This window comes from Rosa rugosa, chromosome 3 (genome assembly GCF_958449725.1).
Source record: "Rosa rugosa chromosome 3, drRosRugo1.1, whole genome shotgun sequence".
NCBI classification, from domain to species: domain Eukaryota; kingdom Viridiplantae; phylum Streptophyta; class Magnoliopsida; order Rosales; family Rosaceae; genus Rosa; species Rosa rugosa.
The window spans coordinates 320,507-342,512 of NC_084822.1; the positions used below are offsets into that span (position 1 = coordinate 320,507).

Here is a 22,006-nt window from a genome sequence, read left to right on the forward strand (position 1 = left end):
CCTAATTAAGCATTTAGTGCACCTATTTAATCATGTTCACCTACAAAATGTCTTAGAGCAACTTCAACAGCTTCCCTATAATTTTTGTATAATAGGGAAGCAAAAGTCAAAGTTTTAGCATCTTTTTCTTCTCCAACTCCAACAGATTCCCTATTTTACAGCAATCTCTAAAATCTCCATATTCTTTCTTAAATTTTTAGAGATTGCTGTAAATATAGGGAATTTGGTTTTCTCTTTCCTCACTTTCCTTAAAATAGGGATATTTATAGGGAATCTGTTGGAGCAAAAGAGGCTCATTTTTCCCTAAAGTAGAGAAAAATCAAAATATGGGGAAACTGTTGGAGTTGCTCTTAGACTGCAGCTGGTGGACGTGAGGGTGAGACCCCAAAGGGCACAAAAATGGTGTTCTCCTTAGTCCTTACGGTGTTGAGCGCTGGTCTTTTCGCGGTGGCTTGATGTTGGGCCCAACTTGGATATGTGGTGTCTGCTGTCTAGGTGAGGAGCGGCATTTTGGTGGTTGTTGGAGTGAAGGATCAACGATTGAGGGACATTACACTATCAATCGGTCTTCTGCCATTGGTGTGACCCATCTGTAATTGGGCTTGGGTTCGATGCATCTACGTACGGTCCTGGGCCTGGGCCTGGTTGTGAGCTTTAATTTTAATTTTAATTTTTATTTTAATGAGTGACTTCTGAGACTTGGGATACAGCAAGGCATTTGCAGAAGTAATTAAGGAGAGAAACGAAGAAGGAGAAGTTGCAGGCCCATTCAGGCAACGATTGAAGCAGAGAGAGCCTGCAGTGACCAATCACACATATTTTTAGATGGTAAGTAACTCTGCGATTCACTGATTCTTTGTAAGAACGGATAGCCTTTGATCGCCAACGGAAAATTTGAATGAGTGATCGATAAAGAAAAGCGCAATTGTTCGATACCCATAGATCTGATCCTTTTCTTTCAGTTTTGAATTTTCTGATTATGCGGATTTCATTTGAAATTTCAATGTAGGTGGCGGAGCTGGATCTGCTAACCACCTGCACTTGTTAATCCACATGGCTCATCTTGCAACCAACAACACACAGGTATCTCTCATAATTCTGTGTTTATCTATGCTTGAATAATTAGAATTTGGTCAATTTGAAACAAGAGCATAAGAGTATGCTTCCGAGTTCAAATAAGAAAAGAAGAGAAGAAAGAGGAGAATTTGGTAGCTTCATGTACTTTTACTGACCCTATACCGTGTGGGCGCAGGGTCACTCTTATGATGAGAATAATGATGATGCCCAGAAAACTGTATTTGATTTGGGTGCATTTGTTGGAGACTTGACTGTTGAGGAGGATGCTAGCAGGTATGTTGTCTCTCGTCTTTGTACATGATTAAATCACATCTGAAAGTTTGGCTACTGACTAACTGTATTAGAATTATACACGATATGGATGCTTTGGGGTAGTGTGTTACATTTTTTTGTGACAATAAACCGTCAGCAACATTTACGTGGGTTTTTTTTTATTTTTTTTTCATTTTTGTATAGAAACTAAGAAGAGAGGTCTATGGTTGTTAGTTAGATTGCATAAGCAGAATGCTAGTCCAATTCAACATGTTGTGCACATTAAGTTGATGGAATACATAGTTCTCTAGTATTGCGTTTTATAATCTGTATATAGCATCTCACAAGTGATTCAATTGTAACTTTTCCTCCTCAGTGATGACATATCGTTGGAAGGACTGCAACAAGAATTAGAAGAATGTAAACAAGATGACGTAAGTAACATATCTTACTTTCTATGCTTTCTTTTGAAGCTCCCATACTTGGTTTAGTTGTATTTCTTTTAGACTAGTTATAATTTTCTGGGGTGGTCATCGGAAGAGGAGGGCTGGAGGCATGTGAAAATCCATTTTTCTGCATTCCCATGTATCATGTTATTATTTTCGAGCATGATGTGAAATTAGATCCCCCAATGATAGACATGTTCATTTATGCCAAATGGAATGCCTGGAAGTGAGAGGACAGACAAATTGGTTTCTACTTTTATTTTAGAAAATTTTCTAGTTAGTTTTTCAACCACACATGTCGTACACCACTGGTCCTGTTTCTATGCTTACCTGTAATTCATGCATCAGTTATTTCTGCCTAATTTCCTATCTCTTAATTGTCCTTGGGAAATTACTCAACTTCATTAATCTTGCTACTATTCATCATAAGGCAGCTGCAAATATACCGTATATAGGCCTTCACTCAAATACTTTAATCTCTCTACTACCTACCATCTAATGCAGGTAGTTGCAAATATATTGTCTAAGGGTACGAAACTACGGGACTATACAAAGGGGGTTGAGAACAACATACGACAAGTTGAACTAGACTCGATCCAGGTATTGTGTTCCTCCAAAATATCTTTACCTTTTTTGGGTATTCCATAATTCTTATTTCATATTGCAAGATTTATACCTGTAAAAGAATAATCTTTGAGTTGTTAGTTTTATGGCAATCAGGTTTTGGTTATTGACATGAGTGGGCGTCTTTTACTATTTAATTTTTTTTTTCTTTGGGTCTTCTTTTAGACTATTGTTCCTACTCTTTCAGCTGCAAAATGTGTTACCTTTAACTAGGGATTTTGATATTGACTTTCTAAGCATGTTTAGTCATGATGAACTATTATTCTCTGGGTTCTCAATTCATCATGCATTTGTTAGGAGGTCTATAATTTCAAGATGGTTTTGCTGGATTGGAACAATTTTCTTGGATGCTGTATTGCATATATCCATCTAGATTAAAGCTATTTGTTTTAGGATGAGAGGTTGGAAAGATGATCTATAACCAACTTAAAAGTAGGATGAAATTGATTGGCTTATCTACTGTACTTGGGTCAGGTTCTGAACTTCTGATCCAAAAATATTAGTTTGGTTAGAGGTGTGCAGATTCTAAGGCATACAGATTTTGGATTCACACCTCATGTGGTAGTCAATGTGAAATGATGTTGAGTTTTAGTTTGTTTCAACATAAATATTTCTTGTAACGTTGCATGTGTAGGAATCTCTGACTTTATGAGACATTTATGTATTGAAACATACTCACATGCGGTCTGTATTTCCTTTTGTTAATTACTTGTTCCCACACCAGTCCTTTTTTTATTAGTGGGAAGGGTTCTGGGAACCATTATAATGAACTATAGGATCTTACTTTGTGCAATACTGCAGGATTATATTAAAGAAAGTGATAATCTAGTATCTCTTCATGATCAAATTCGTGATTGTGACAGCATATTGTCACAGATGGAAACTCTTCTCAGTGGATTTCAGGTACCTTGGTCCTTGCTTCATTATTTTGCCATGATTACCTCTTTCACCTGCAAAATGACTGTATTTAAGCTGATTATTTGTCTCATTTTCCCCACATCAAATGGAGTGTTCCTTGTTGACATTGTACCTCTATCATCAATTGCCAGTAATACTTAGTATTTCTTGTCCAGGCAGAGATAGGTTCAATAAGTTCTGACATCAAAGTTCTCCAGGAGAAGTCTATGGATATGGGTTTAAAGTTGAAGAATCGCAAGGTATCTTTTGTCTGTGGACTCTGTATAAAATTCCATTTCATTGGTATTCTTGAGGCTGAGAATAGTTTTTAGGTGTTAACTAGGCTTTCCCCTTTCTTGTTTGTGCAACAAAAATGGTGGAAGGTTAATTCATGTATTGTTTTATTATTTTTCTGTCTAAATAAAATTTTATAATTGATCACATGGGATGAGATAGATTTGGACGAGAGGTCCACAGAAGTTAAACAAACAACAGAAAACATAAGAAAACATCAAAAACTATTAGACTGCAAGCAAACCACCTACAGAAGACAGAAAGCTTAACCTAGAGGTGTCTTCTGATCTATAATCCTTCCGATCTATAATAGAAGAAAGAGTGTAATCTTTGATTCAACTGAGACAGATTGCCTTAAAGCTGACAGGACCTTACTCTCCCAAATCTCCTCCTTCACCCCTTATTCAAGACATTACTCTCTTTCAAACCATTTAAAACTTTTAGACTGCCGATAGTCTGGTTGTCCAAAAGGTTTCTAAATATGTTTTCGCTTTTTCTGCTACAAGTTCCCATCTTCTTTATTTTTTTTTTACACTTCTTTACGCTTCTATTTATTTATTTTTTTGTTGTTGCACATATTGATACACCTTGAATGATTGATAATAGGTGGCAGAGTCAAAATTGGCAAAATTTGTTGAAGACATTATAGTCCCTCCAAGGATGGTAGATATAATTGTTGATGGCGAGGTATGCCTTCTTCTTGATTGTTTTTTTTCTTGTCCTTAAATACCTTGGGGTTGGAAGTTATTGATTGAACTAGCATTAATCTTTTCTAATTTTGCATGTTGAAGTTGAAACCTTTGTCCAGAGATAGATAAATCTTTCTTACTTACCATGCTGGAAAAAGCAGATGTTAATCCATTCCTACATCCATTCTGTATAATTTTATTGTTATTCCTTAATTCTTCTAATTTCCTAAATAAAATCAATTTTGTCAGTTATTTTTTTATTTTAAACTTTTTTGGCCCATATATAATCAAAGGTTCTATTCTAGTTCCGTAGATTAAGAATGTTTCATGCTATATATCTCAAGTGAAACTTAATGGACAGTAACATGTTGCTCTCCTTTTTGCTTATTGAATTTTCATCTCATTATGTTATCTTTTATTCTTTGCTGTTGACACACTCAATGTGGAATTGTTATCCAGGTGAATGATGAATATATGAGAACTCTAGAGATTCTTAGCAAGAAGCTGAAGTTTGTTGAAGTGGATCTTATGGTTAAAACTGCCAAAGCTCTAAAAGATGTTCAGCCTGAGCTTGAAAAACTTAGACAAAAAGCAGTTTCCAAGGTTGTTATCAGTGGTTGGCAATAAACTGGCTCATGTTGATCACTTCATTGCTCTCTGTAATTGTATATTACACATCATATACACCTGGTCTGTGCCAGCAATAAAATAAATGCCCTTTTAACATGTTCTATGTACCAGTCAAGTTGACAAATATAGGAAATTCTGTCAGTTAAACATTTATCCATGTTAGTTTCTACTGCTATATGGACACGAATCTACAATAAGGAGTGTGTCTAGTAACTTGCAAAAATTTAGTGGAGGGACTTGGTACTCTCAAGACCCCAAGTTTTCTCAGTATGTCTTGTTTTGAGTGATGAATTGAAGCCATACATAATACCAAAGACTGAAGTGATAGAATATGTTTGGCCATATTGTATGTTAGACCCTGCAGCTTTATGCACAGGATACCTGATACATGATAGGCCTCCAGTAGATGCGGAGTAAATGGCAGCGACATTTGATGTGGATGATTTCCATTCAACTCTTATGGATTACTAAATGCCATCGTAACTTGCTATGCATTATATTCAATGGCCACGTCTTGAAGCTCATTTTAGTTAACATGCTCTGCTGTTTTAGTTAATATGCTTTGCATTCTTGAATACTCTATAACTTCTAATCTGTCTATATCTATCTTTTGCAGGTGTTTGACTTCATTGTTCAGAAGCTTTATGCATTGAGAAAACCAAAAACAAATATCCAGATCCTTCAACAGAATGTTCTCTTAAAGTACAAGTGAGTAGCTTCTTTAGCATTCCCAATTAATATTCTAATTGGTTTTCATTAATATCATAACATCCAGATCCTTCAACAGAATGCTCCTTTAGCATTCAAATGAGTAGCCTGTAGCAGTCACGATTGATAGTCTAATTGGTTTTCATAATATCATAGTTGGTTTCTCAGGTCATTGAACTATTCCATTGACAGCTGTGGTTGCAGATATTTTGAGTCTATTCGACATGTCTATTATGGGGATAGATGTTTGAGGAATATATATCGAGCTTTTTTTGTTTAGTTTGGTTAATATGATTTAAATTTGATTTAAAAAAAATGGCAGAATGACAAGTGAAGGATAAAGATAATGAAAGTACATGCGTCTTCAATATACCAAAGACTGAATAATTTTCATCAAACTCTTTAAACATAAACACGTGTAGACTCGTTCAGTAATTATGATTATTTAACAGTCTGTTTGGAACCCTTTAAAATGCAGAGTTCAATTCATTTGAAATTTGTATGTGTAAATGTTTATTTAATTTGGAACCCTAAATGATACTATTTGATCGTTTGATACATTTTTAAGCAGAAGAAACTGGATCAGATCTATTCTAGTATCAAATTTTTATGTCCTGCTCATGAGTCCGGGAATGCTAATGATTGTGGTCACCTTTAGCTGTTAAAAAGATCACATTGTTTCTCTGTATACCTATAATTTGTTCAGTATTGTACCAGTAATGAATGACTAAAAGATAAACATACGTTCCATTCAAACTTTTTTTTAGTTACTTCAAAAAAATTCCCGTATTTTCTTTATGCCAATGCGAGGTCTATAGTTTTAAATAGTAAACACTACATGGCAATAACAACCATGCTTACTACTGTGACTTTATATTCTGGAGTGATTTTGGGTTTTGGCTCCTTTCTTTTTGTTGGTTAGTTTGCTCCTTTTTCTTTCTTTTTTTCATTTTTTCCTTTTTTTCAAATTTTACATTTTGTTGATTCGAGTGTGTTAATGCAGGTATGTTATTTCGTTCCTCAAGGAACACGGAAAGGAGGTATACATTGAGGTTCGTGGAGCATACATCGACACAATGAACAAGGTCAATACTATGAACTGATGATCTATGTCCTATCTGTGAATTATGATATAGAAGATCTGGAACATTGTTTTTATTTTTTCTATTTCTTGTTCTCCTTTTCTGGATGATTACTTGTTTAGTACTTCTTTCAATTGTGTGTAATTTATTAACTTATGAAGCAGAAGCAGACAGTTGTAATTGCTTAATCTGTTTCAAAATTCTCTTGTTTTGATGTTTGAGGAAATTGTATCCAAGTTACAATACTTACTAGAGACTAAATTCTTTTTTTGTGGCCACATCTTTGTTAAGTAGTGAAGACAAACTACGTTTCATTGTTCATGGGTATGATGTGAAAAATCCAATTTTGATCATCATGTAATGTAGATCCATCAAAGTGGTTCTTTTAGTGCCTTCACAGACTTAATACTTGATGTCATGTTTTCATATGGTTTTGTTGGTTTTTTCTTTACTTGTGTCATGTTCCATAATTATTCTCAATATGCAATTAGGCTATTCCTTTAAACATTCTAAGGATTTTATAAAAAGGCTTTTTGGTATGGAATATGCCTATGATAGAGAGAAACAAGCTGGTTTCACACCATTGGTATTCGAAGCTTATGGTACATTGCTTGTGGCCTTATGCACTACTATAATTTATTTGATAAATATTATAGGAAGGATAATGTATGTAGCTTATTAAGTTCATTGATTTCCTTTGCAGGTTCTAAGTGCACATTTCCGTGCTTATATTCAGGCACTTGAGAAACTACAGTTGGATATTGCCACATCTAGTGACTTAATTGGTGTGGAGACGAGAAATACAAGTCTATTTTCAAGAGGAAGGGAACCACTGAAGAACCGGTCGGCTGTTTTTGCTCTTGGAGAGAGGATTAAAATTTTGAAGGTACTATTTTTACTTTTTCTCACTGCAACGAACCAATAATCGGATTTAAATTCAAACTTTTGGGAAAAATATGTATTTGTAATATCCAGTAAAAGTTGTAATCCGTGGTTTATGTAAGCTTAGTTGTGTAAGAGTAGAATAAAAACATGCTGGAGGTTTATAATCCTCGGTTAACTAATGTAAGGTTATATTTATAATGTGGACCATTTCATATGATCTTGCCTCTTTAATATCAAGTTGAGATTTACATATTAGGACAACCTCTGTTATGTTCTCCTTTCTTTTAGATAAGAAAAAAGGAAAAAGCAATGTGGGAGGAGAAGTAGTGCACTGATGTTGGGATAAGCTCATGCCTATGACTCTATGAGGCTATAAAAAAGAATGATTTGTATAGGAGCCTTGAAGTAGTATTGATATTGAATGACTAGAGATTGGAGCTTTCTAGGAGCTTAGAATGAGATATGTTTCATAGTTTTTGAATCTGTGGACTGGTATTATTTGTTTTTCTGTGTTCTCTTCTATATTGTAGCTTTTATTGATACATAGACTCATAGTGTCCTAATGAAGTGGAGATGTGTTCGATATTTAGATCATGTTGTGGCTGCCACTAAAAAAACTTAGGCCTTCATCTACTTTCAAATTCAATAGGAATATATGATGTTTTTCTACTCGTATATGAACATTTTGAAAGAGACATTTCAATTAGTAGCAACCTTGAAATGTAAAGGAAATAGGTATTATGACAAATTAACTCTATAGTTGAAAAAGTTTTCACTAGGTATCCTGGTCCTAAACTCTAGCTTTAGATCATTGATTCAGTATAAATGTAGAAATGAAAGCTTTTGTAAAGACCAGATAATGTTAGTTCTGTAACAGTGGAGTTTTATCTATTTATCTTGCAAAGAACACATGTCATTGTCTGTACTTTTGTTTTTCATCAGGAAATTGAAGAACCTGCATTAATTCCACATATAGCTGAAGCCAGCTCTATCAAGTATCCGTATGAGGTGCTCTTCAGGAGCTTGCACAAGCTGCTTATGGACACTGCTACTTCTGAGTATGTTTTCCTCTACTCGTTGATATGGAATCTACATGCTAATGAAAGATTGTCCATACTGATATATTTGTTCCACAACTATTCCCTTTTATCTGCAGGTACCATTTCTGCGATGATTTCTTTTGCGAAGAATCCATATTTTATGAAATTTTTGCAGGTAAATATTACTGATCTTCTTTGATTCTTATGCCAAGGTTGGGTTATTCCAAATTGTGCACTGATTCCAATACGAAGAGCAGAAAGCTCATTTGTGGTTTTCAGCGTATTTCTGCTCATCTACTGGTGACTTGATTGGATAAAGATTATTACTTTTGCTTTTCTCCTCGTGCTTTATGGAAAAAAAAGGGTGACTCTCTTTGATGACTTTTGTATGCTTTTGACACCAGGTCCATTTGCTGTAATTGATGAACACTTCAATTCAATACTTCCAAATTGTTATGATGCTATTGGTGTAATGCTTATGATCCGCATTATACACCAGCACCAGGTAATGTTCCAACCTTCCAAACTTGTACTTTATGTATTTGAGTTACTTGCTTCGGAACTTGTTTTTTGAACTAGTTGTCATGTATAATTAATCATCTAGTTAACAGTTTCTGAAACTCGATATTGTGTGATATGCACAACCAGCTATGTAGTGATGATACCAACGATTCCGAGTGAGTCAAAATTGTATTAAAAACAATCATAATTGCACCAAGATTGAGGCCTAGCATGCACATGACATACCACTGCTATGCAGTTTAGTATATATGATTAGTCATAACTAGTAACTGTCTCTGGACCTCCTTATTTTGTGGCGTGCAAACCCTGCTTCTTAGTGACCACTTTTAGTGACGATTCCAACTGAGTTAAAAACGTATTCACAAGTATTGGATGCTTATGACATGTCAATGCAATTTCATTCAAATGCCATCGGGACTTAAGATTTGGTACTGAAACAGATTTGTGCCTTTGTATTTGGTACGATGTTTTCTCAGTAGTTGACATAGTCTACCACATCCAAATATTGACTGAGAACTTTATAATACCATTGCATATTACAGCTTTTCTGTTATATAGTTGCTCAGTCTCTAGGAAGCCCTTCATAAAGTGATATCATCCTTCTAAGAAAAATGAGGACCTTCCCACCCTGGCCACCTCTAATGCAGTTCAATGATAAGAACCACCCATCTTGGAGTCGTTTAAAGGATAATAAAATTAGCCGAATCTGAACCAGTTTGGTTATGTATCTATGCAGACTTTGTAGATGAATATAATATATTGGATAAACTGAAATGATGATGATGGTCTGAGTGGTATGATACCCTGGAGGACTTAAACAGTGGATGGTTCTGATCATTATATTTCTGACCTTGGTTTGAACTCCGGATGTTTTCATTTTCTTAAAAGTGTGGCCATTCTATGAAGGATGCCCTTAGTGGGAAATCTGAATGATCTCCAGTTATTCAAAATAGCCGTGGTTGCCATTTGAACATTGGATAAAAAAATAAGTCTTTGTTTTTGAGATATTTATATCTATATATGTCCCTTTTCGGACAACGTTAGCCACATTTTCACATGTGTATAACTGTATATGCGAGGATACATTGGCAACAATTTTTGCCGATGTTCCCAATGGCCTATGTTTATTTTTTGTGGAAACGGGAGGGCTAAAACCCAAAACCAGAAAGCCTTTAGAAAGTGTATGTTGGAGAAAGTTAGGGTGCCTTTCAGAGGTAAGGACGTCAGCTGTGCGGCCCAAGAATTCGACTCTCTCCTTTCTCCATCTTTCTATATACATATATACCTTTTCATTGTTGGTGGTAGAGAATGATTTTGACTGCAACAACTTGGAAATATTAGTTTCAATCCAAACTTAGTCTTTTCATTTAATTCTTACAATATATAGCCATCTCTTACAATAGTGTTGAAACTTTGTAGATGAAAGATAATTTGTTGTTTTTCCTTTGCAGCTCATCATGTCTCGGCGGCGTATCCCATGCTTGGATTCATACTTAGACAAGGTGGGGCCTTTTAATTTGCCTGCACAATAGTCTTGAAATATATATTGTATGCATGTTAGGTGAGGTAAACGTGAGCTCTTGAAAATATGGTTATAATCAGCAACAATACTATATTGGCAGTATTTACTTGAATTAAAAATAAGGGAAAGAGCTTTCAGTTGAATTTGTAATTTCTATTTGTGATTTTTTTTTAAACAAAAATAAAATATCCTCTTATGGTGTCATCGGCTCATTTTTTTTTGTATGCTTGTTGGACTTTTATATTTTAACAAATGTAAATCATAATTTATTTATATATATATTTACAGGTCAATATCGCCCTTTGGCCTCGTTTTAAGATGGTGTTTGACCTGCATCTCAACAGCCTGCGCAATGCGAATGTGAAGACATTGTGGGAAGATGATGTTCATCCTCACTATGTCATGAGGCGATATGCTGAATTCACAGCTTCACTTATCCACCTCAATGTTGAATATGGAGATGGGCAGGTTAGATATAGAAAATGAACTTTAGAGAGGAATTCTTACAAATAAGTGGTTGCTCATTAGGAGTTTTGATCATGTAATCTACTTATCCTCATTTACCTAAATATCCTTTTATGACTTGCAGCTTGAATTGAATTTGGAAAGACTGAGAATGGCTGTTGATGACTTGCTTATCAAGCTTGCTAAAGCATTTCCAAGACCAAAACTGCAAACTGTGTTTCTGATAAACAACTACGATATGACTATTGCAGTGCTGAAGGTAATTTCTTGTTTCTTATTTCCTTTTTTTATTGTTGAAAAACAGCCAAAATAAATCAGCAGTCATTCTTTAAGGGTTTTGGCTAAATTTCTGAGACTGTTTAGTCGTATTAGTTGCAGTACTGCCTTTGGCTGTTGTTTGTTTACAATGTTTTTCATCTCAATGCTAGGAAGCTGGTCCAGAAGGTGGTAAAATTCAAATCCACTTTGAGGAACTGCTGAAAAGCAACACAGCATTATTTGTGGTAAGTTTCTGGTCTACCTATCTTGTAGAAAATATTTTGGTGCAAACTGAAAATTGCAATATTGCAAGCAGTTGGGACTTTGAGTTACGAGAAATGCTGAAGAGACCACATTTTGTTGTTCGACTTTTAGTCTACATGATGTGGCAGTCAATGTAGCATTTAAACCTTAGACAATGCTACGGAGATCACATGATGTTAGACAGTGTTTAAATGCCATATGATGTGGCTTCAGTTCAATTTTTTTTTTCCTTTATCTATTCATTTTTCCCATAATGTTCAGTCTTACATTTTGTGCTTTTTGTTTGCAAACTTTGAGGGAAAGTATAAAGGGTTAAAAAAAAAAAAAAAAACTAACAAAAAAAAGAAAAAAGAAGAAAGGTTTTACTAATGGTTATTTTTTAACATGTGCTAGATTTTTTATAATAACAGAAGTGCTATTTCCATAGAGGAGGACAGTATTTTACATCGGTGGCAATAACTCTTTCCTTGAATAATTCGGCCAGAAATCTAAAGGGCAAGTTTGTTACTAGTAAACAGAAGGTGTTGAGGACTATCAAGTGCTTTTAATTGAGTATCCTACTGAAAATGAATTGGAAATAGGTATCAAAACCTAGGTTGGACCGAGCCAAACCTATATATTTTATATGTTAGGACATTTGCAGAGGTTAATATTTCTAATTTGGAATTTATAATACGCCAGTGTAGTCGGACTAGCCTAGCATATGGATTCCTTGTGGCCGAATTGGGTTTTACAGGTTGAATTGGCCACATGAAAAGTAGAATTCCAATGTAGGTTATTATGAACAAGTATAAATAGAATTAAATGGGAGAAGTGGATAAGAAATTCAATCGGAGTTTACCTTCCTTTTTGTATATGTTAGCTGTGATCTGCTTATTTAATGTTTTACCTCTTCCCTTGCAGGAAGAACTATTACTAGAGCATTTTAGTGATTTAATCAAGTTTGTCAAAACCCGGGCTTGTAAGTGTTTAGTTATCTGTGACAATTCTTCTTCTTTTTTTTTTTTTTTGAAATTGAAATGAAGGATGACATCATAATATTCTTTTAACTGCTTATCAAATATACTTATCTACAATTTACTTGTGGCTTATCAGCGGAGGACCCGGGTGCTAATGTTGAGAATCCTGTAACTGGCACGGAGGTTGAGCCACTAGTGAAGGACTTTGCAAGTAGATGGAAAGCTGCAATTGAGCTGATGCACAAGGATGTCATAACTTCTTTCAGCAACTTCTTGTGTGGTATGGAAATCTTGAGGGCTGCATTGACTCAGTTACTGCTTTATTATACTAGGCTCTCCGATTGCATAAAGAGGATTGTCGGTGGGTCTACTCTTAACAAGGATCTGGTGTCCATATCCTCAATCATGTATGAAATTAAGAAATACTCGAGGACTTTCTAAGTTTGGGTGCATATGGGTAACTTGGGCTTGCAGTTGAGCATAGGAGATGCATGGAGATGAAATTTTAAGGTGCTCAAATTGTCCTTTTATGAGATGAGAAATGCTATTCCACATTATAAATCACTTTTGCTTGCAGAGAATACAATGAAATCAGGACTTTGGAGAATCAGAAACTCAGGACTTGTGTAACACAATTTAGAATAGAGGTTTGGAAAAATAGGAATGAAGAATCCAATTTGAAGGGAGTCTCAAGTGAGTACTTCTACTCTCTGAAGACTTCTGATAGACCAACCCTTTTCCTATTAAATCACGGGAAGGTTTCTAGAGAGAGGGTCCTTTTCTCTAGAAATTTTCTCAAATCAGACATACATGGAGAGTCTCATAATCACCACCGTCTCCAACACCACCACCACCACCACCACCACTGCTTATACGTCCATCTCCACCCAGCCTTTATCTTGACTAGATCTGCCCTTTTCCTTCACTTTCTTCCTCTTTCTCTTCCCTCTACTTCTTTCAAATGCTCCATCTACCCATCCCTTGCTGCCATCATGAGCTTTGCCATGACTGCACAGGCTCTCAGTCTCACCATCCCCATCATGTCTCTATCTTTTCACTTCCTCATCACAACCAAAATCGTATCTCATATCAACACATAATCTACCTTTTAGCTCATAACTTCCTCCTTTGTTTTTGTTATTATTTGATGGGTTTGACCTCTTTAGCTTGCAGAGCACTCCGTTCTCCACCACACGTAAACAGACTTTTGCCCGTTGGTGAATTTGTTGTTACCTTAACAAAGGTGTCTAGATTACTTCGGCAATCACTCCCTCATCAGTTACTCGGTTTGTTTTTGGTGTTCTTGAGCCCAGCGTGTGTCATAACTGGTGGACAATATTACGGTTTGCTGCTTCGGAAGCGGATTCACGTCAAGTGATGACTTGATTATTGCGGAAGGAGTTCTTTGCAGCTGATGAAGATATGGTGGCTATTAGGAATTTTAGGGTTTGTATCTTTTATTTTTGGGCTTCTGTCTTGTAACTTGGCTAAACCCATTAGGGTTGGAAGAAATCAGGTAAGGCTAGCATCGGTGCAGACATCAGTGCCAATTTGAGAGCTTCGAACGCCGATTTTGATACTATTGACCACATGAAGTTGTCGTTCTTAAGAAGATCAGTGAGAGGCTTTGCTATAATGTCGTACTGGTGAATAAAGCAACGATAATACCTTGTTAACCCTAAGAAGTCGCACATAGCTTTAAGGGTTTTGGGCTTGGGCCAATCTTTGATAGCTTGCACCTTCTCTGGATTAACGAATACACCTTGTGAAGAAATTACATGGCCCAAGTAGTGGCCCAACGAATACATTTGGAAAGCTTGGCTTTCAAGTGGTTGGCTCGTAAAAGATTGAGTACCTCTTATAAATCATGAACATGTGTACGTAAATCACGTCTATAAACCAATATATCATCGAAAAATACCAAAAGACATTTGTGAAGTTATGGTTTAAAGACTTGGTTCATAAATACTTGAAAAGTAGAGGGAACATTAGTTAACCCAAAGGTATTCAAAGTGACCCTCGTGAGTGCGGAAATGTCACGCCTTGAACCCGGTGTAGGTGAGATTAGATACCTAACACTAAACCCGAGGTGTGAACGTAGAAATATAGAGTGAAATTAATAACACCAAATACATTTTCTGAAATCATTTGAAAATAAAACACTTTAAATAACAAAAATATATTACAAAGATTAGGCATCCACGATGGTAATCTGTTAGAGGTGAGATAGCAGTGCTTTGAAATCGAAATTGAGCCGGAGCCAAAATGAGCAAGAAATGCAAGTACAAATTTCTCCCAAGTTATGAGAGGGTGGCGCTGCTCGAAGGAGTTCATCCACATCGATGCAAACGGACTGAAACAAGATGCAATGGTGGGTACTTGCTCTAACGGAGGAATGCGATATGTGCAGAGGAAGCGGTCTGCCATGGCCAGCTAGCTTACGGCATCATCACCATTAAAATCAGGTAAGTCCATTTTGGGAGGTTTAAAGAAAAAATATGGTTGATGGTATTGATGTTGGTGGTTGATGGTATTGATGTTGGTGGAAATTGGGAGGTTGCAAGGTAGGAAATTGAGCAAATGAAGAGTCAGAAGAAAGTGGTATTTGTTGAGGAATGGAGGTTGTTGGATCATAATTCATATATATATTTGTGCCCTAAAACATGAAAATTACTTGTTCTAAAAGTTCAATTTAGTGTTGACTAATCTAATTTCATGTTTTGTAGAAAATCTTGACAAGAGGAGAAAAAAGAAAAATTCCGGCGAATTTTTCATGCACCACCACTTTTGGTGGCACAAGTACTTCGTGAAGCAATCCCAGAAATCGTGAAGCAATCCTAGAAAATTAAGAGTTTAAATGGAGAAACAAAGGCATTAACCATAAATTACAGATGCTAAGGATACAGTTTGATCATTCCTTTGGCCGGAAATTACAAGGGAAGTCCACAGAAATCGTTGTGCAAAACAGTTGCTGCAAAGTAGAAAACTGCATTTTAGAATCAGCTTATCGGGAACTATTTTGCAGAGCTTTTCTTGCAACCTTTTAAGCGAACTCTAGCAGAAAGGTAGCAAGACATGATGTTTTAATACAACATGAGCCCAAGATCTGGTCAGAAACGTCATCAAGGCAGCGAGAATTAATGATCAAATTAGGCTTCCCGAGAAGGCATAAACTGTCAGTTTTTCACGAAGCTTTTTGGGAGATCTTTTCCGGCCACTTACTTGGAGTTTTTCTCAAAGGTTGTTGATCATCATAGAAGACATGATGTCATAGAGTATGTAGGAGTCGAGAACCATCCAGAAACAGGGCAATAGAAAGTCAAACCTAGTCCAAGAAAGAAGCTTTAGAAGTAGAAAATGAATCTTAGTCAAATAAGGGTAACTTGGCCGAGAATCCTTTTTTTGGACAGCTTTGCTATGCGTTTTTGGAAGGTTTATGATGTTGTAATTATCATGGAGAGTTCTAGAAGAATCCTATAAGATTATGGCAAGATTAATCCATCAAATTATCTTTTGGATAATAGACATCCCTATGCACACTCTCTCTCCCATGCTTGTCACATTGACTTTGGTGACCCAAAACCACTCCAACACTCTTCATTTTCATGTTTCCCATGCACAATAAAGAGAGCTAGCTGCTCCTCACTTCTCCTTAGTTATATTTTTCTACTCCACTCTCTTTAATTAATAGCTCATTACTTCCCTATTTTTACTCCATCTCTTCCATACTTTTTCCCTTTGATTTTGAAATCTATTACCATTTTCATACTCCACTTCTTTCCTCAATTCAAGAAGTGAGCTGCTCTCTTTGTTTTCCATCATCATTTTACACATCTTTATTTTCCTATATAATCACTTCATCTTCCTACAAGTTTTCCATCACCCATACCACCCCATTACATCTTTTCTTTCTCTATCTCCACCATAAAACCTCAATCTCCACCTCCCAAAATCTAAATATATAATACCCATACTCCCATTACTGCTCCTCAACCTCAACCTCCATCACCACTACCACAACTATATCACCACCACCACTACTCCATCACTATCACTCAAAGTTAGCCAAATGAGCATCATATCTTCATCACCATTCCATTCACTATCAACAAAAAGTTCATCATCCATCCATATATTCCACTATCAAGTAGGATTCAAGGAGCATTGAAGGAGGAAAATGAAGGAGAAGCTACCCATTGATTTTGTCAAGCTTTAACTGCTAGTTCATTCTTTCCTTAACTCTTTAATTTATCTTGATGTACTTTATAGATTTGATGTTAATATATATGATTATGAGTGATCGAGTAATTACTTTGTTGAGGCTAGGGTTGAAAGCCATATCCAAACTTGTATGAATTGATGTTTTAATTTACATTTGATGTTATTTGTGATTTTTATCTTCATATGCTAATTCAAGAAGTGAATGCATTCATTCAAACTTAACTACTTTGATTGTGTTGTGTTTGTCATCTCATGAAAAAAATGTTTAGGGAGTAGTTAGCCTTGAGCATTGATAGAATGATAGCATCTTCTATGTGCATGTGAATATTGTGAGTTAAAACCACCTAGATCTAGGATTGGTTTGCTTGCATGATTATCTAAACTCAAAGCTTTTCGCATCTAGGAACAATGAATTTAGACTTAACTGGTAATAGGATTTGTTCTTAGATAGTTAATTCTAGACTTATCCGGTTGGAATTGATAACATTAAAGGAGTTTAAGCTTTTGTAGTTTTATCCGGATGCAAAGAGGGTAATTGGGAAATTAGAATAGCATCACTTGAATTTGAACTTCAATACTTGCAAGGGAGGTTAGTGGTAGACAATCTAGCCCCTAACTTCATCCATTATATTACTAGTTTAGTTTAGAGTAGTTTAGTTTACATTTGAGCATTTATTTTAATTTGATTCACTACTCTATCCAACAAACAATTTCACTACCACCACAATGCACATACTTACCATGACCCTAGATTTTCTTGTGAATTTAGGTTTGTGATTGTACATTTGCATATTCTAGCTCTCCTTAGGTTCACATTCTAGCTAGTGAAAGGAATCCAATCCCCGTGAGTTTGACAACATTTCTTAAATCTCTATACTATTATTTGTACCCCCACTACTAGAATTTTTGCCTTTAACATCGGCCAGAAACCGATGTTAAAAAAAAAAAACGTCCGATGTCTTAGTGGGTGATGTTAAAGATCAGGAAATCCCAGACATCGGTTTTTAGCCGATGTTAAAAATGATTCTGGACATCAGTTTCTTGTAAGGTCCTGATGTATAAAATGACTATAGACATCGTTTGATTTATAAAAACTGATTTCGTATCCTACTATGACATCATTTTACATAAGAAATTGATTTATATATCAGTATTAGACATATGTTCTATAGATAGAACTGATGTCCTGAGTCATTTATAACATCAGTTTGTTATTTCAAATTGTTGTGTCTTCATTCTTTTTGCTTCAATTTCTAGTTTGTAAGTGATTACTAAATCAATTTCTTCACTAGAAAAGTATCACAATGAGAATATCAGTGGTAAGCAAAAGAAAATTCTCATTAATATTATTGATAAAAACAGTACAAAGAGTAGGGAGAAGGGGACATATGGCCTAAACTTCTCCATATACAATAGCAAAAGAAAAGAACAAGATTGAAGTCTCCTAAATAAACCATATGAAGACAAAAACGGTTTGTAGATACACTAAAAAGAAAAAGAAAAAAAAATAGCAGTTTGTTATAAGATAAAAATACTTGTAACTTGAATTTCCAGTCCTTGGTGTAGCTGCGAATGAACCTAGCAGAAATATGTGCCAATGAGTTGAGAACTAGTTTCACAGATATCCACTTAAATTGCAACTTCAAATCACAAAAAGTAGTTAAAGTAGAGGGCAATGACTTAACAGTATCATTAATCTATAGCTAAAATATAAAGTACACAGGGGTGACATAGGCCAAAGTCCACACCTGCATTGTTTGAATGTGAATACATAGGCTACGTAAAAGCCTAATCTTAGTGGCTTTGAATGATAATATTTGAAGTTCTGCATTACCATCCATGGAAACCATGGAATTATATCTTTCCTGAAGACAAAATCTAACTGTTAGTCATGAATAGCATAAATAATAATTATGATGATGGTTACTAATGATTGGTGAAGTATTAGTAAATTGAGAGTTTTATCTGATAAGAACCAGAACTAGAAATTTGTTTTACCAATAGGGGGACTTTGGTGAGATCTCTGACTGATGATATCAAAGGGACAATGAAATAAATGCATTGAGAAAGAGAAGAGTGTGCGCATGAACACTCTCGAGGAAAACAAATAAACTTTTGCATGTCCTTGCGTTATTCCTCAATCCTTTCTTTGCTTCAAGATCGATCATGAACCAGAACTAGTGACTTGTCTTTTAATTAAGGGAACTTTGGTGAGATCTCTCATTGATGATAATGAAATAACCTCACCAATGCTCAAAAACAACAATCCATAATATGACAGTGCAGACAAAGTAGAAAAAGGGTAGAAGAAGCATAAACTGCAAGTAAACAAACTTTGGAAAACAATGTGTCAATTGGAAGAGCATAAATGATACCTTGAAAGTAAATACTTTGAAGTAAATGTGTCAACTGCAAGTAAATACTTTTGCATACATTGGGACAACGGAGGAGTAATCCGAACAATGTTGCTATTAATAGAATCCACAGCAAAGAGCTCGCCATCCTCTGAAATGCGGATCTTGAAAGGAACAACTCCAATGTCAGTTCCTTCCACAACAGTCTCGACTAAGTACCCACTCTCAAACTGAACAACATTCCCATCTACAATACCACAAAACCATATAACACACACCACTGAGTATACTTACACTTAACAAACCACTAATCTAAGAACAAAAATACCAAAATACATCGAAAACAGTAGTCACTTCATATTTACCTGATTGGGGTGCTTTGGCAGATGCCGCCCTCGTCCACTTGACAAGGGAAGAGAAGTGCTTTATCAATGGCCCTGAGCAAACACAATCCAATCCAAATAACACTATAAGCCAGCCAATAATAAGAAACAAAAACACCCAATATGTAAAAACAGATCAGTACGACCCAACTTAGAACAATTTACAGAAAAGATTACCAATTTAAGTACAATAAAGAGAAAGCAAAACTGGGTATCTGATTATCTACATTATACTATACTAAACTCTTTACAAAAGTGAAGCAATTGAAAAAACAAAGCAAACCCAGTAACCAAACAGATCAAAACACAAAACCCAAATCAAAGCTACCTGCAGGAGCAGCATGAGCTTCAAATAGGGTGGATACACACCTTTAGCAGAAGTAGATCTGATGTTTTTTTTATCATTGAAATAACCAATCGCATTATTGAAGAACTGGTACTACCATGAAGGAAAATAATATGAAAAACTTGCAACAATAGTTACTGACAATGCCTATGAGGTGCATTAAATTTAATACCTTTGAAAATAGCACATCAAGGGTTCAACTTTTCAGTTTTCACAAGCGAAAGCAATACTGCTCCGTGGGCAGATGGATACCTTCACATATGTACAAAAGTAGTGTAACTGACGAACAAAGTAAAATAATTGTCAAAGGAAGTGCATCTGTGATTGTGCAGAGCCATCAAGAAAGGGATTAAGCTCCTCTGCAGTCAATATATCTCTGAAGTTATGAATTTCATAAAATCAACAGCAGAACTTTTCTGGGTATACCATTTTTGGCGATAGTTCAATTTTCTGTTCCATCCTCAATCAAAAAAAAAGCCTAGAGGATCTATATCTTCATATGACTATCATGCCAATAATCCAATCCATTCAATAAATTAAAGAAGGAATCACACAAAAGTGAAGAAACTTAAGAAAACCACTCACAAATACTTCAAAGACACAAAACCAAATCCATAAACTAAAAAGATTCAAATTACCCAGACTTCTTTCGGAGTTGCTCCAATTCGTCTCTGAAACGGAGGCCTTGAACTCTGGAACATCCACCATCTTTGAGCCCTAACCCCTCGCACCCGACCTCTCTCTCCTCTTCGTTCTTAGACGGGTTCTGGTCGGAGGTGGAGAAGGAAGAAGAGGACGGTTCGGTGCCGTTTGGAGATGGAGGAGGAGGTTGGGTGCTGAACAGAAAGGAAACAAGAACTCCACGAGACAAAGTGGATCTGGAGGACACTCTCTTCTCCGTCACGATCTCCAACCACCGGAGTGGGCTCACCGTAGCCACCATCTTCTTCGCCATCCTCCGACGAGTCAACGCCAGGCTGCACCTCCGAGATGAGCCACAAAGAAATCTCTTCGAATTCGTTTTCTAGGGTTTTGTGGTTCCAGTTCAGTGTGGACGGGGGTAAGAGAGAGAGAGAGAGAGGAGGAGGAGGAGGGGGATAGGTTTCGGGGAAGGGCGAGAGAGAGTGAGTGAAGTAAAGTGGGAAAATTTTGTTCCCCGCGTGTACGAAATTGTTTAAGTTAGTCTTTCCGCGTTTTCAAAAATTTTGGAATCAAAATATAGACATCAGTCAACAGTAAAAAACGATGTCAGTTATATACATATAAATCGGAATTTGAGGAATCGATGTTAATGATAATTTTTTACATCGCGTGAATTTCTCACAGATGTAATTGTCGTGATGTCTAAGAGCAAAATTCTAGTAGTGCCCTTATACTTGAGGGTGACTATTTGGCTAACAGAGGTATGGGTGGAGTACACAATTGTGAAATGGTTCGAGACTGTGAACTGTGGTGAAGGGGAAGAAGATGTGGGTAAAGAGTTAGAGAGAGGATGAGGAGGGGGCGGGGGGGTTATAAAGTCCTAGACCAATCCAAGTGGTGGTCATGGCTGGGATAGAGCTGAAAGATAGGGGTGTGTGTAAGGGTGAAGGAGTAGAATAGTTAAATGGGGAAGAGGCTGACTGAAAGCACATGATGGAATCCAATATGAATTATTGAAATTGTGCAAACTATGAGGACATCTGATGTTGAAAAGAGTCGAGGGAATGGTGCAGAGCATTTTGTTGAGTCTGTAGTTGGTTGACGAGGCCTGAAATAAGGTTATGGTGGCGGATGAGTGGAAGAAGGGAGTGGTTGAGATGCGGTGGCACTGGCAAAGGCCACATCTGTAAAAGCAGTGAGGGCAGGAAGGGTGGGAGTTGATAGCAGAGAGCTGAGATGTTGGGGCCACGCATCCTTGCGGGCTCTAATACCAATTGATAGACACAACTAGAGAGAAAAAAAGGGTTGAAAGGAAATCAAAAGCAAACTATTTTCATTCATAACCCAAAATAGGAAATTAAATGAAGGAAAAAAAACCAGAATAGGGAATTGTTACAAGATTTAAAGGGAACAACCAAAAGAGTGACGTGTCTCTAAGACCACTGT

The 22,006-nt window shown here is 36.2% G+C and overlaps 2 protein-coding genes across 6 annotated transcripts; one reads left to right on the forward strand and one right to left on the reverse strand.

Moving 5' to 3' along the window:
* Nucleotides 1–678: 678 nt before the first annotated feature.
* LOC133736481 (vacuolar protein sorting-associated protein 52 A-like) lies at nt 679–13,205 on the forward strand. Its single transcript, XM_062163981.1, has 21 exons — nt 679–828; nt 1,010–1,083; nt 1,253–1,350; nt 1,706–1,763; nt 2,280–2,375; nt 3,201–3,302; nt 3,473–3,556; nt 4,197–4,277; nt 4,739–4,882; nt 5,526–5,617; nt 6,621–6,702; nt 7,403–7,585; nt 8,527–8,642; nt 8,741–8,799; nt 9,029–9,129; nt 10,598–10,648; nt 10,957–11,136; nt 11,258–11,392; nt 11,562–11,636; nt 12,559–12,616; nt 12,751–13,205. Exons 2-21 carry the CDS (start codon nt 1,054–1,056, stop codon nt 13,053–13,055), a joined length of 2,130 nt encoding a protein of 709 aa, XP_062019965.1. The 5' UTR covers nt 679–828; nt 1,010–1,053; the 3' UTR covers nt 13,056–13,205.
* Nucleotides 13,206–18,155: 4,950 nt separating this feature from the next.
* LOC133739964 (uncharacterized) lies at nt 18,156–21,120 on the reverse strand. 5 transcript variants are annotated; one of them, XR_009860934.1, is made up of 5 exons: nt 20,557–21,112; nt 19,555–19,626; nt 19,269–19,436; nt 18,584–18,700; nt 18,156–18,413 (listed from the first exon to the last, which is right to left on the reverse strand). XR_009860934.1 is itself a non-coding variant. In XM_062167789.1 (5 exons), exons 1-5 carry the CDS (start codon nt 20,624–20,626, stop codon nt 18,182–18,184), a joined length of 717 nt encoding a protein of 238 aa, XP_062023773.1. In that variant the 5' UTR covers nt 20,627–21,120; the 3' UTR covers nt 18,156–18,181. The 5 variants fall into 5 exon arrangements, 2 of the variants coding, with proteins under 2 accessions (XP_062023773.1, XP_062023774.1); XM_062167789.1 differs by having other exon boundaries at nt 19,211–19,436; nt 20,557–21,120; XR_009860935.1 differs by having other exon boundaries at nt 18,584–19,436; nt 20,091–21,111.
* Nucleotides 21,121–22,006: the final 886 nt, after the last annotated feature.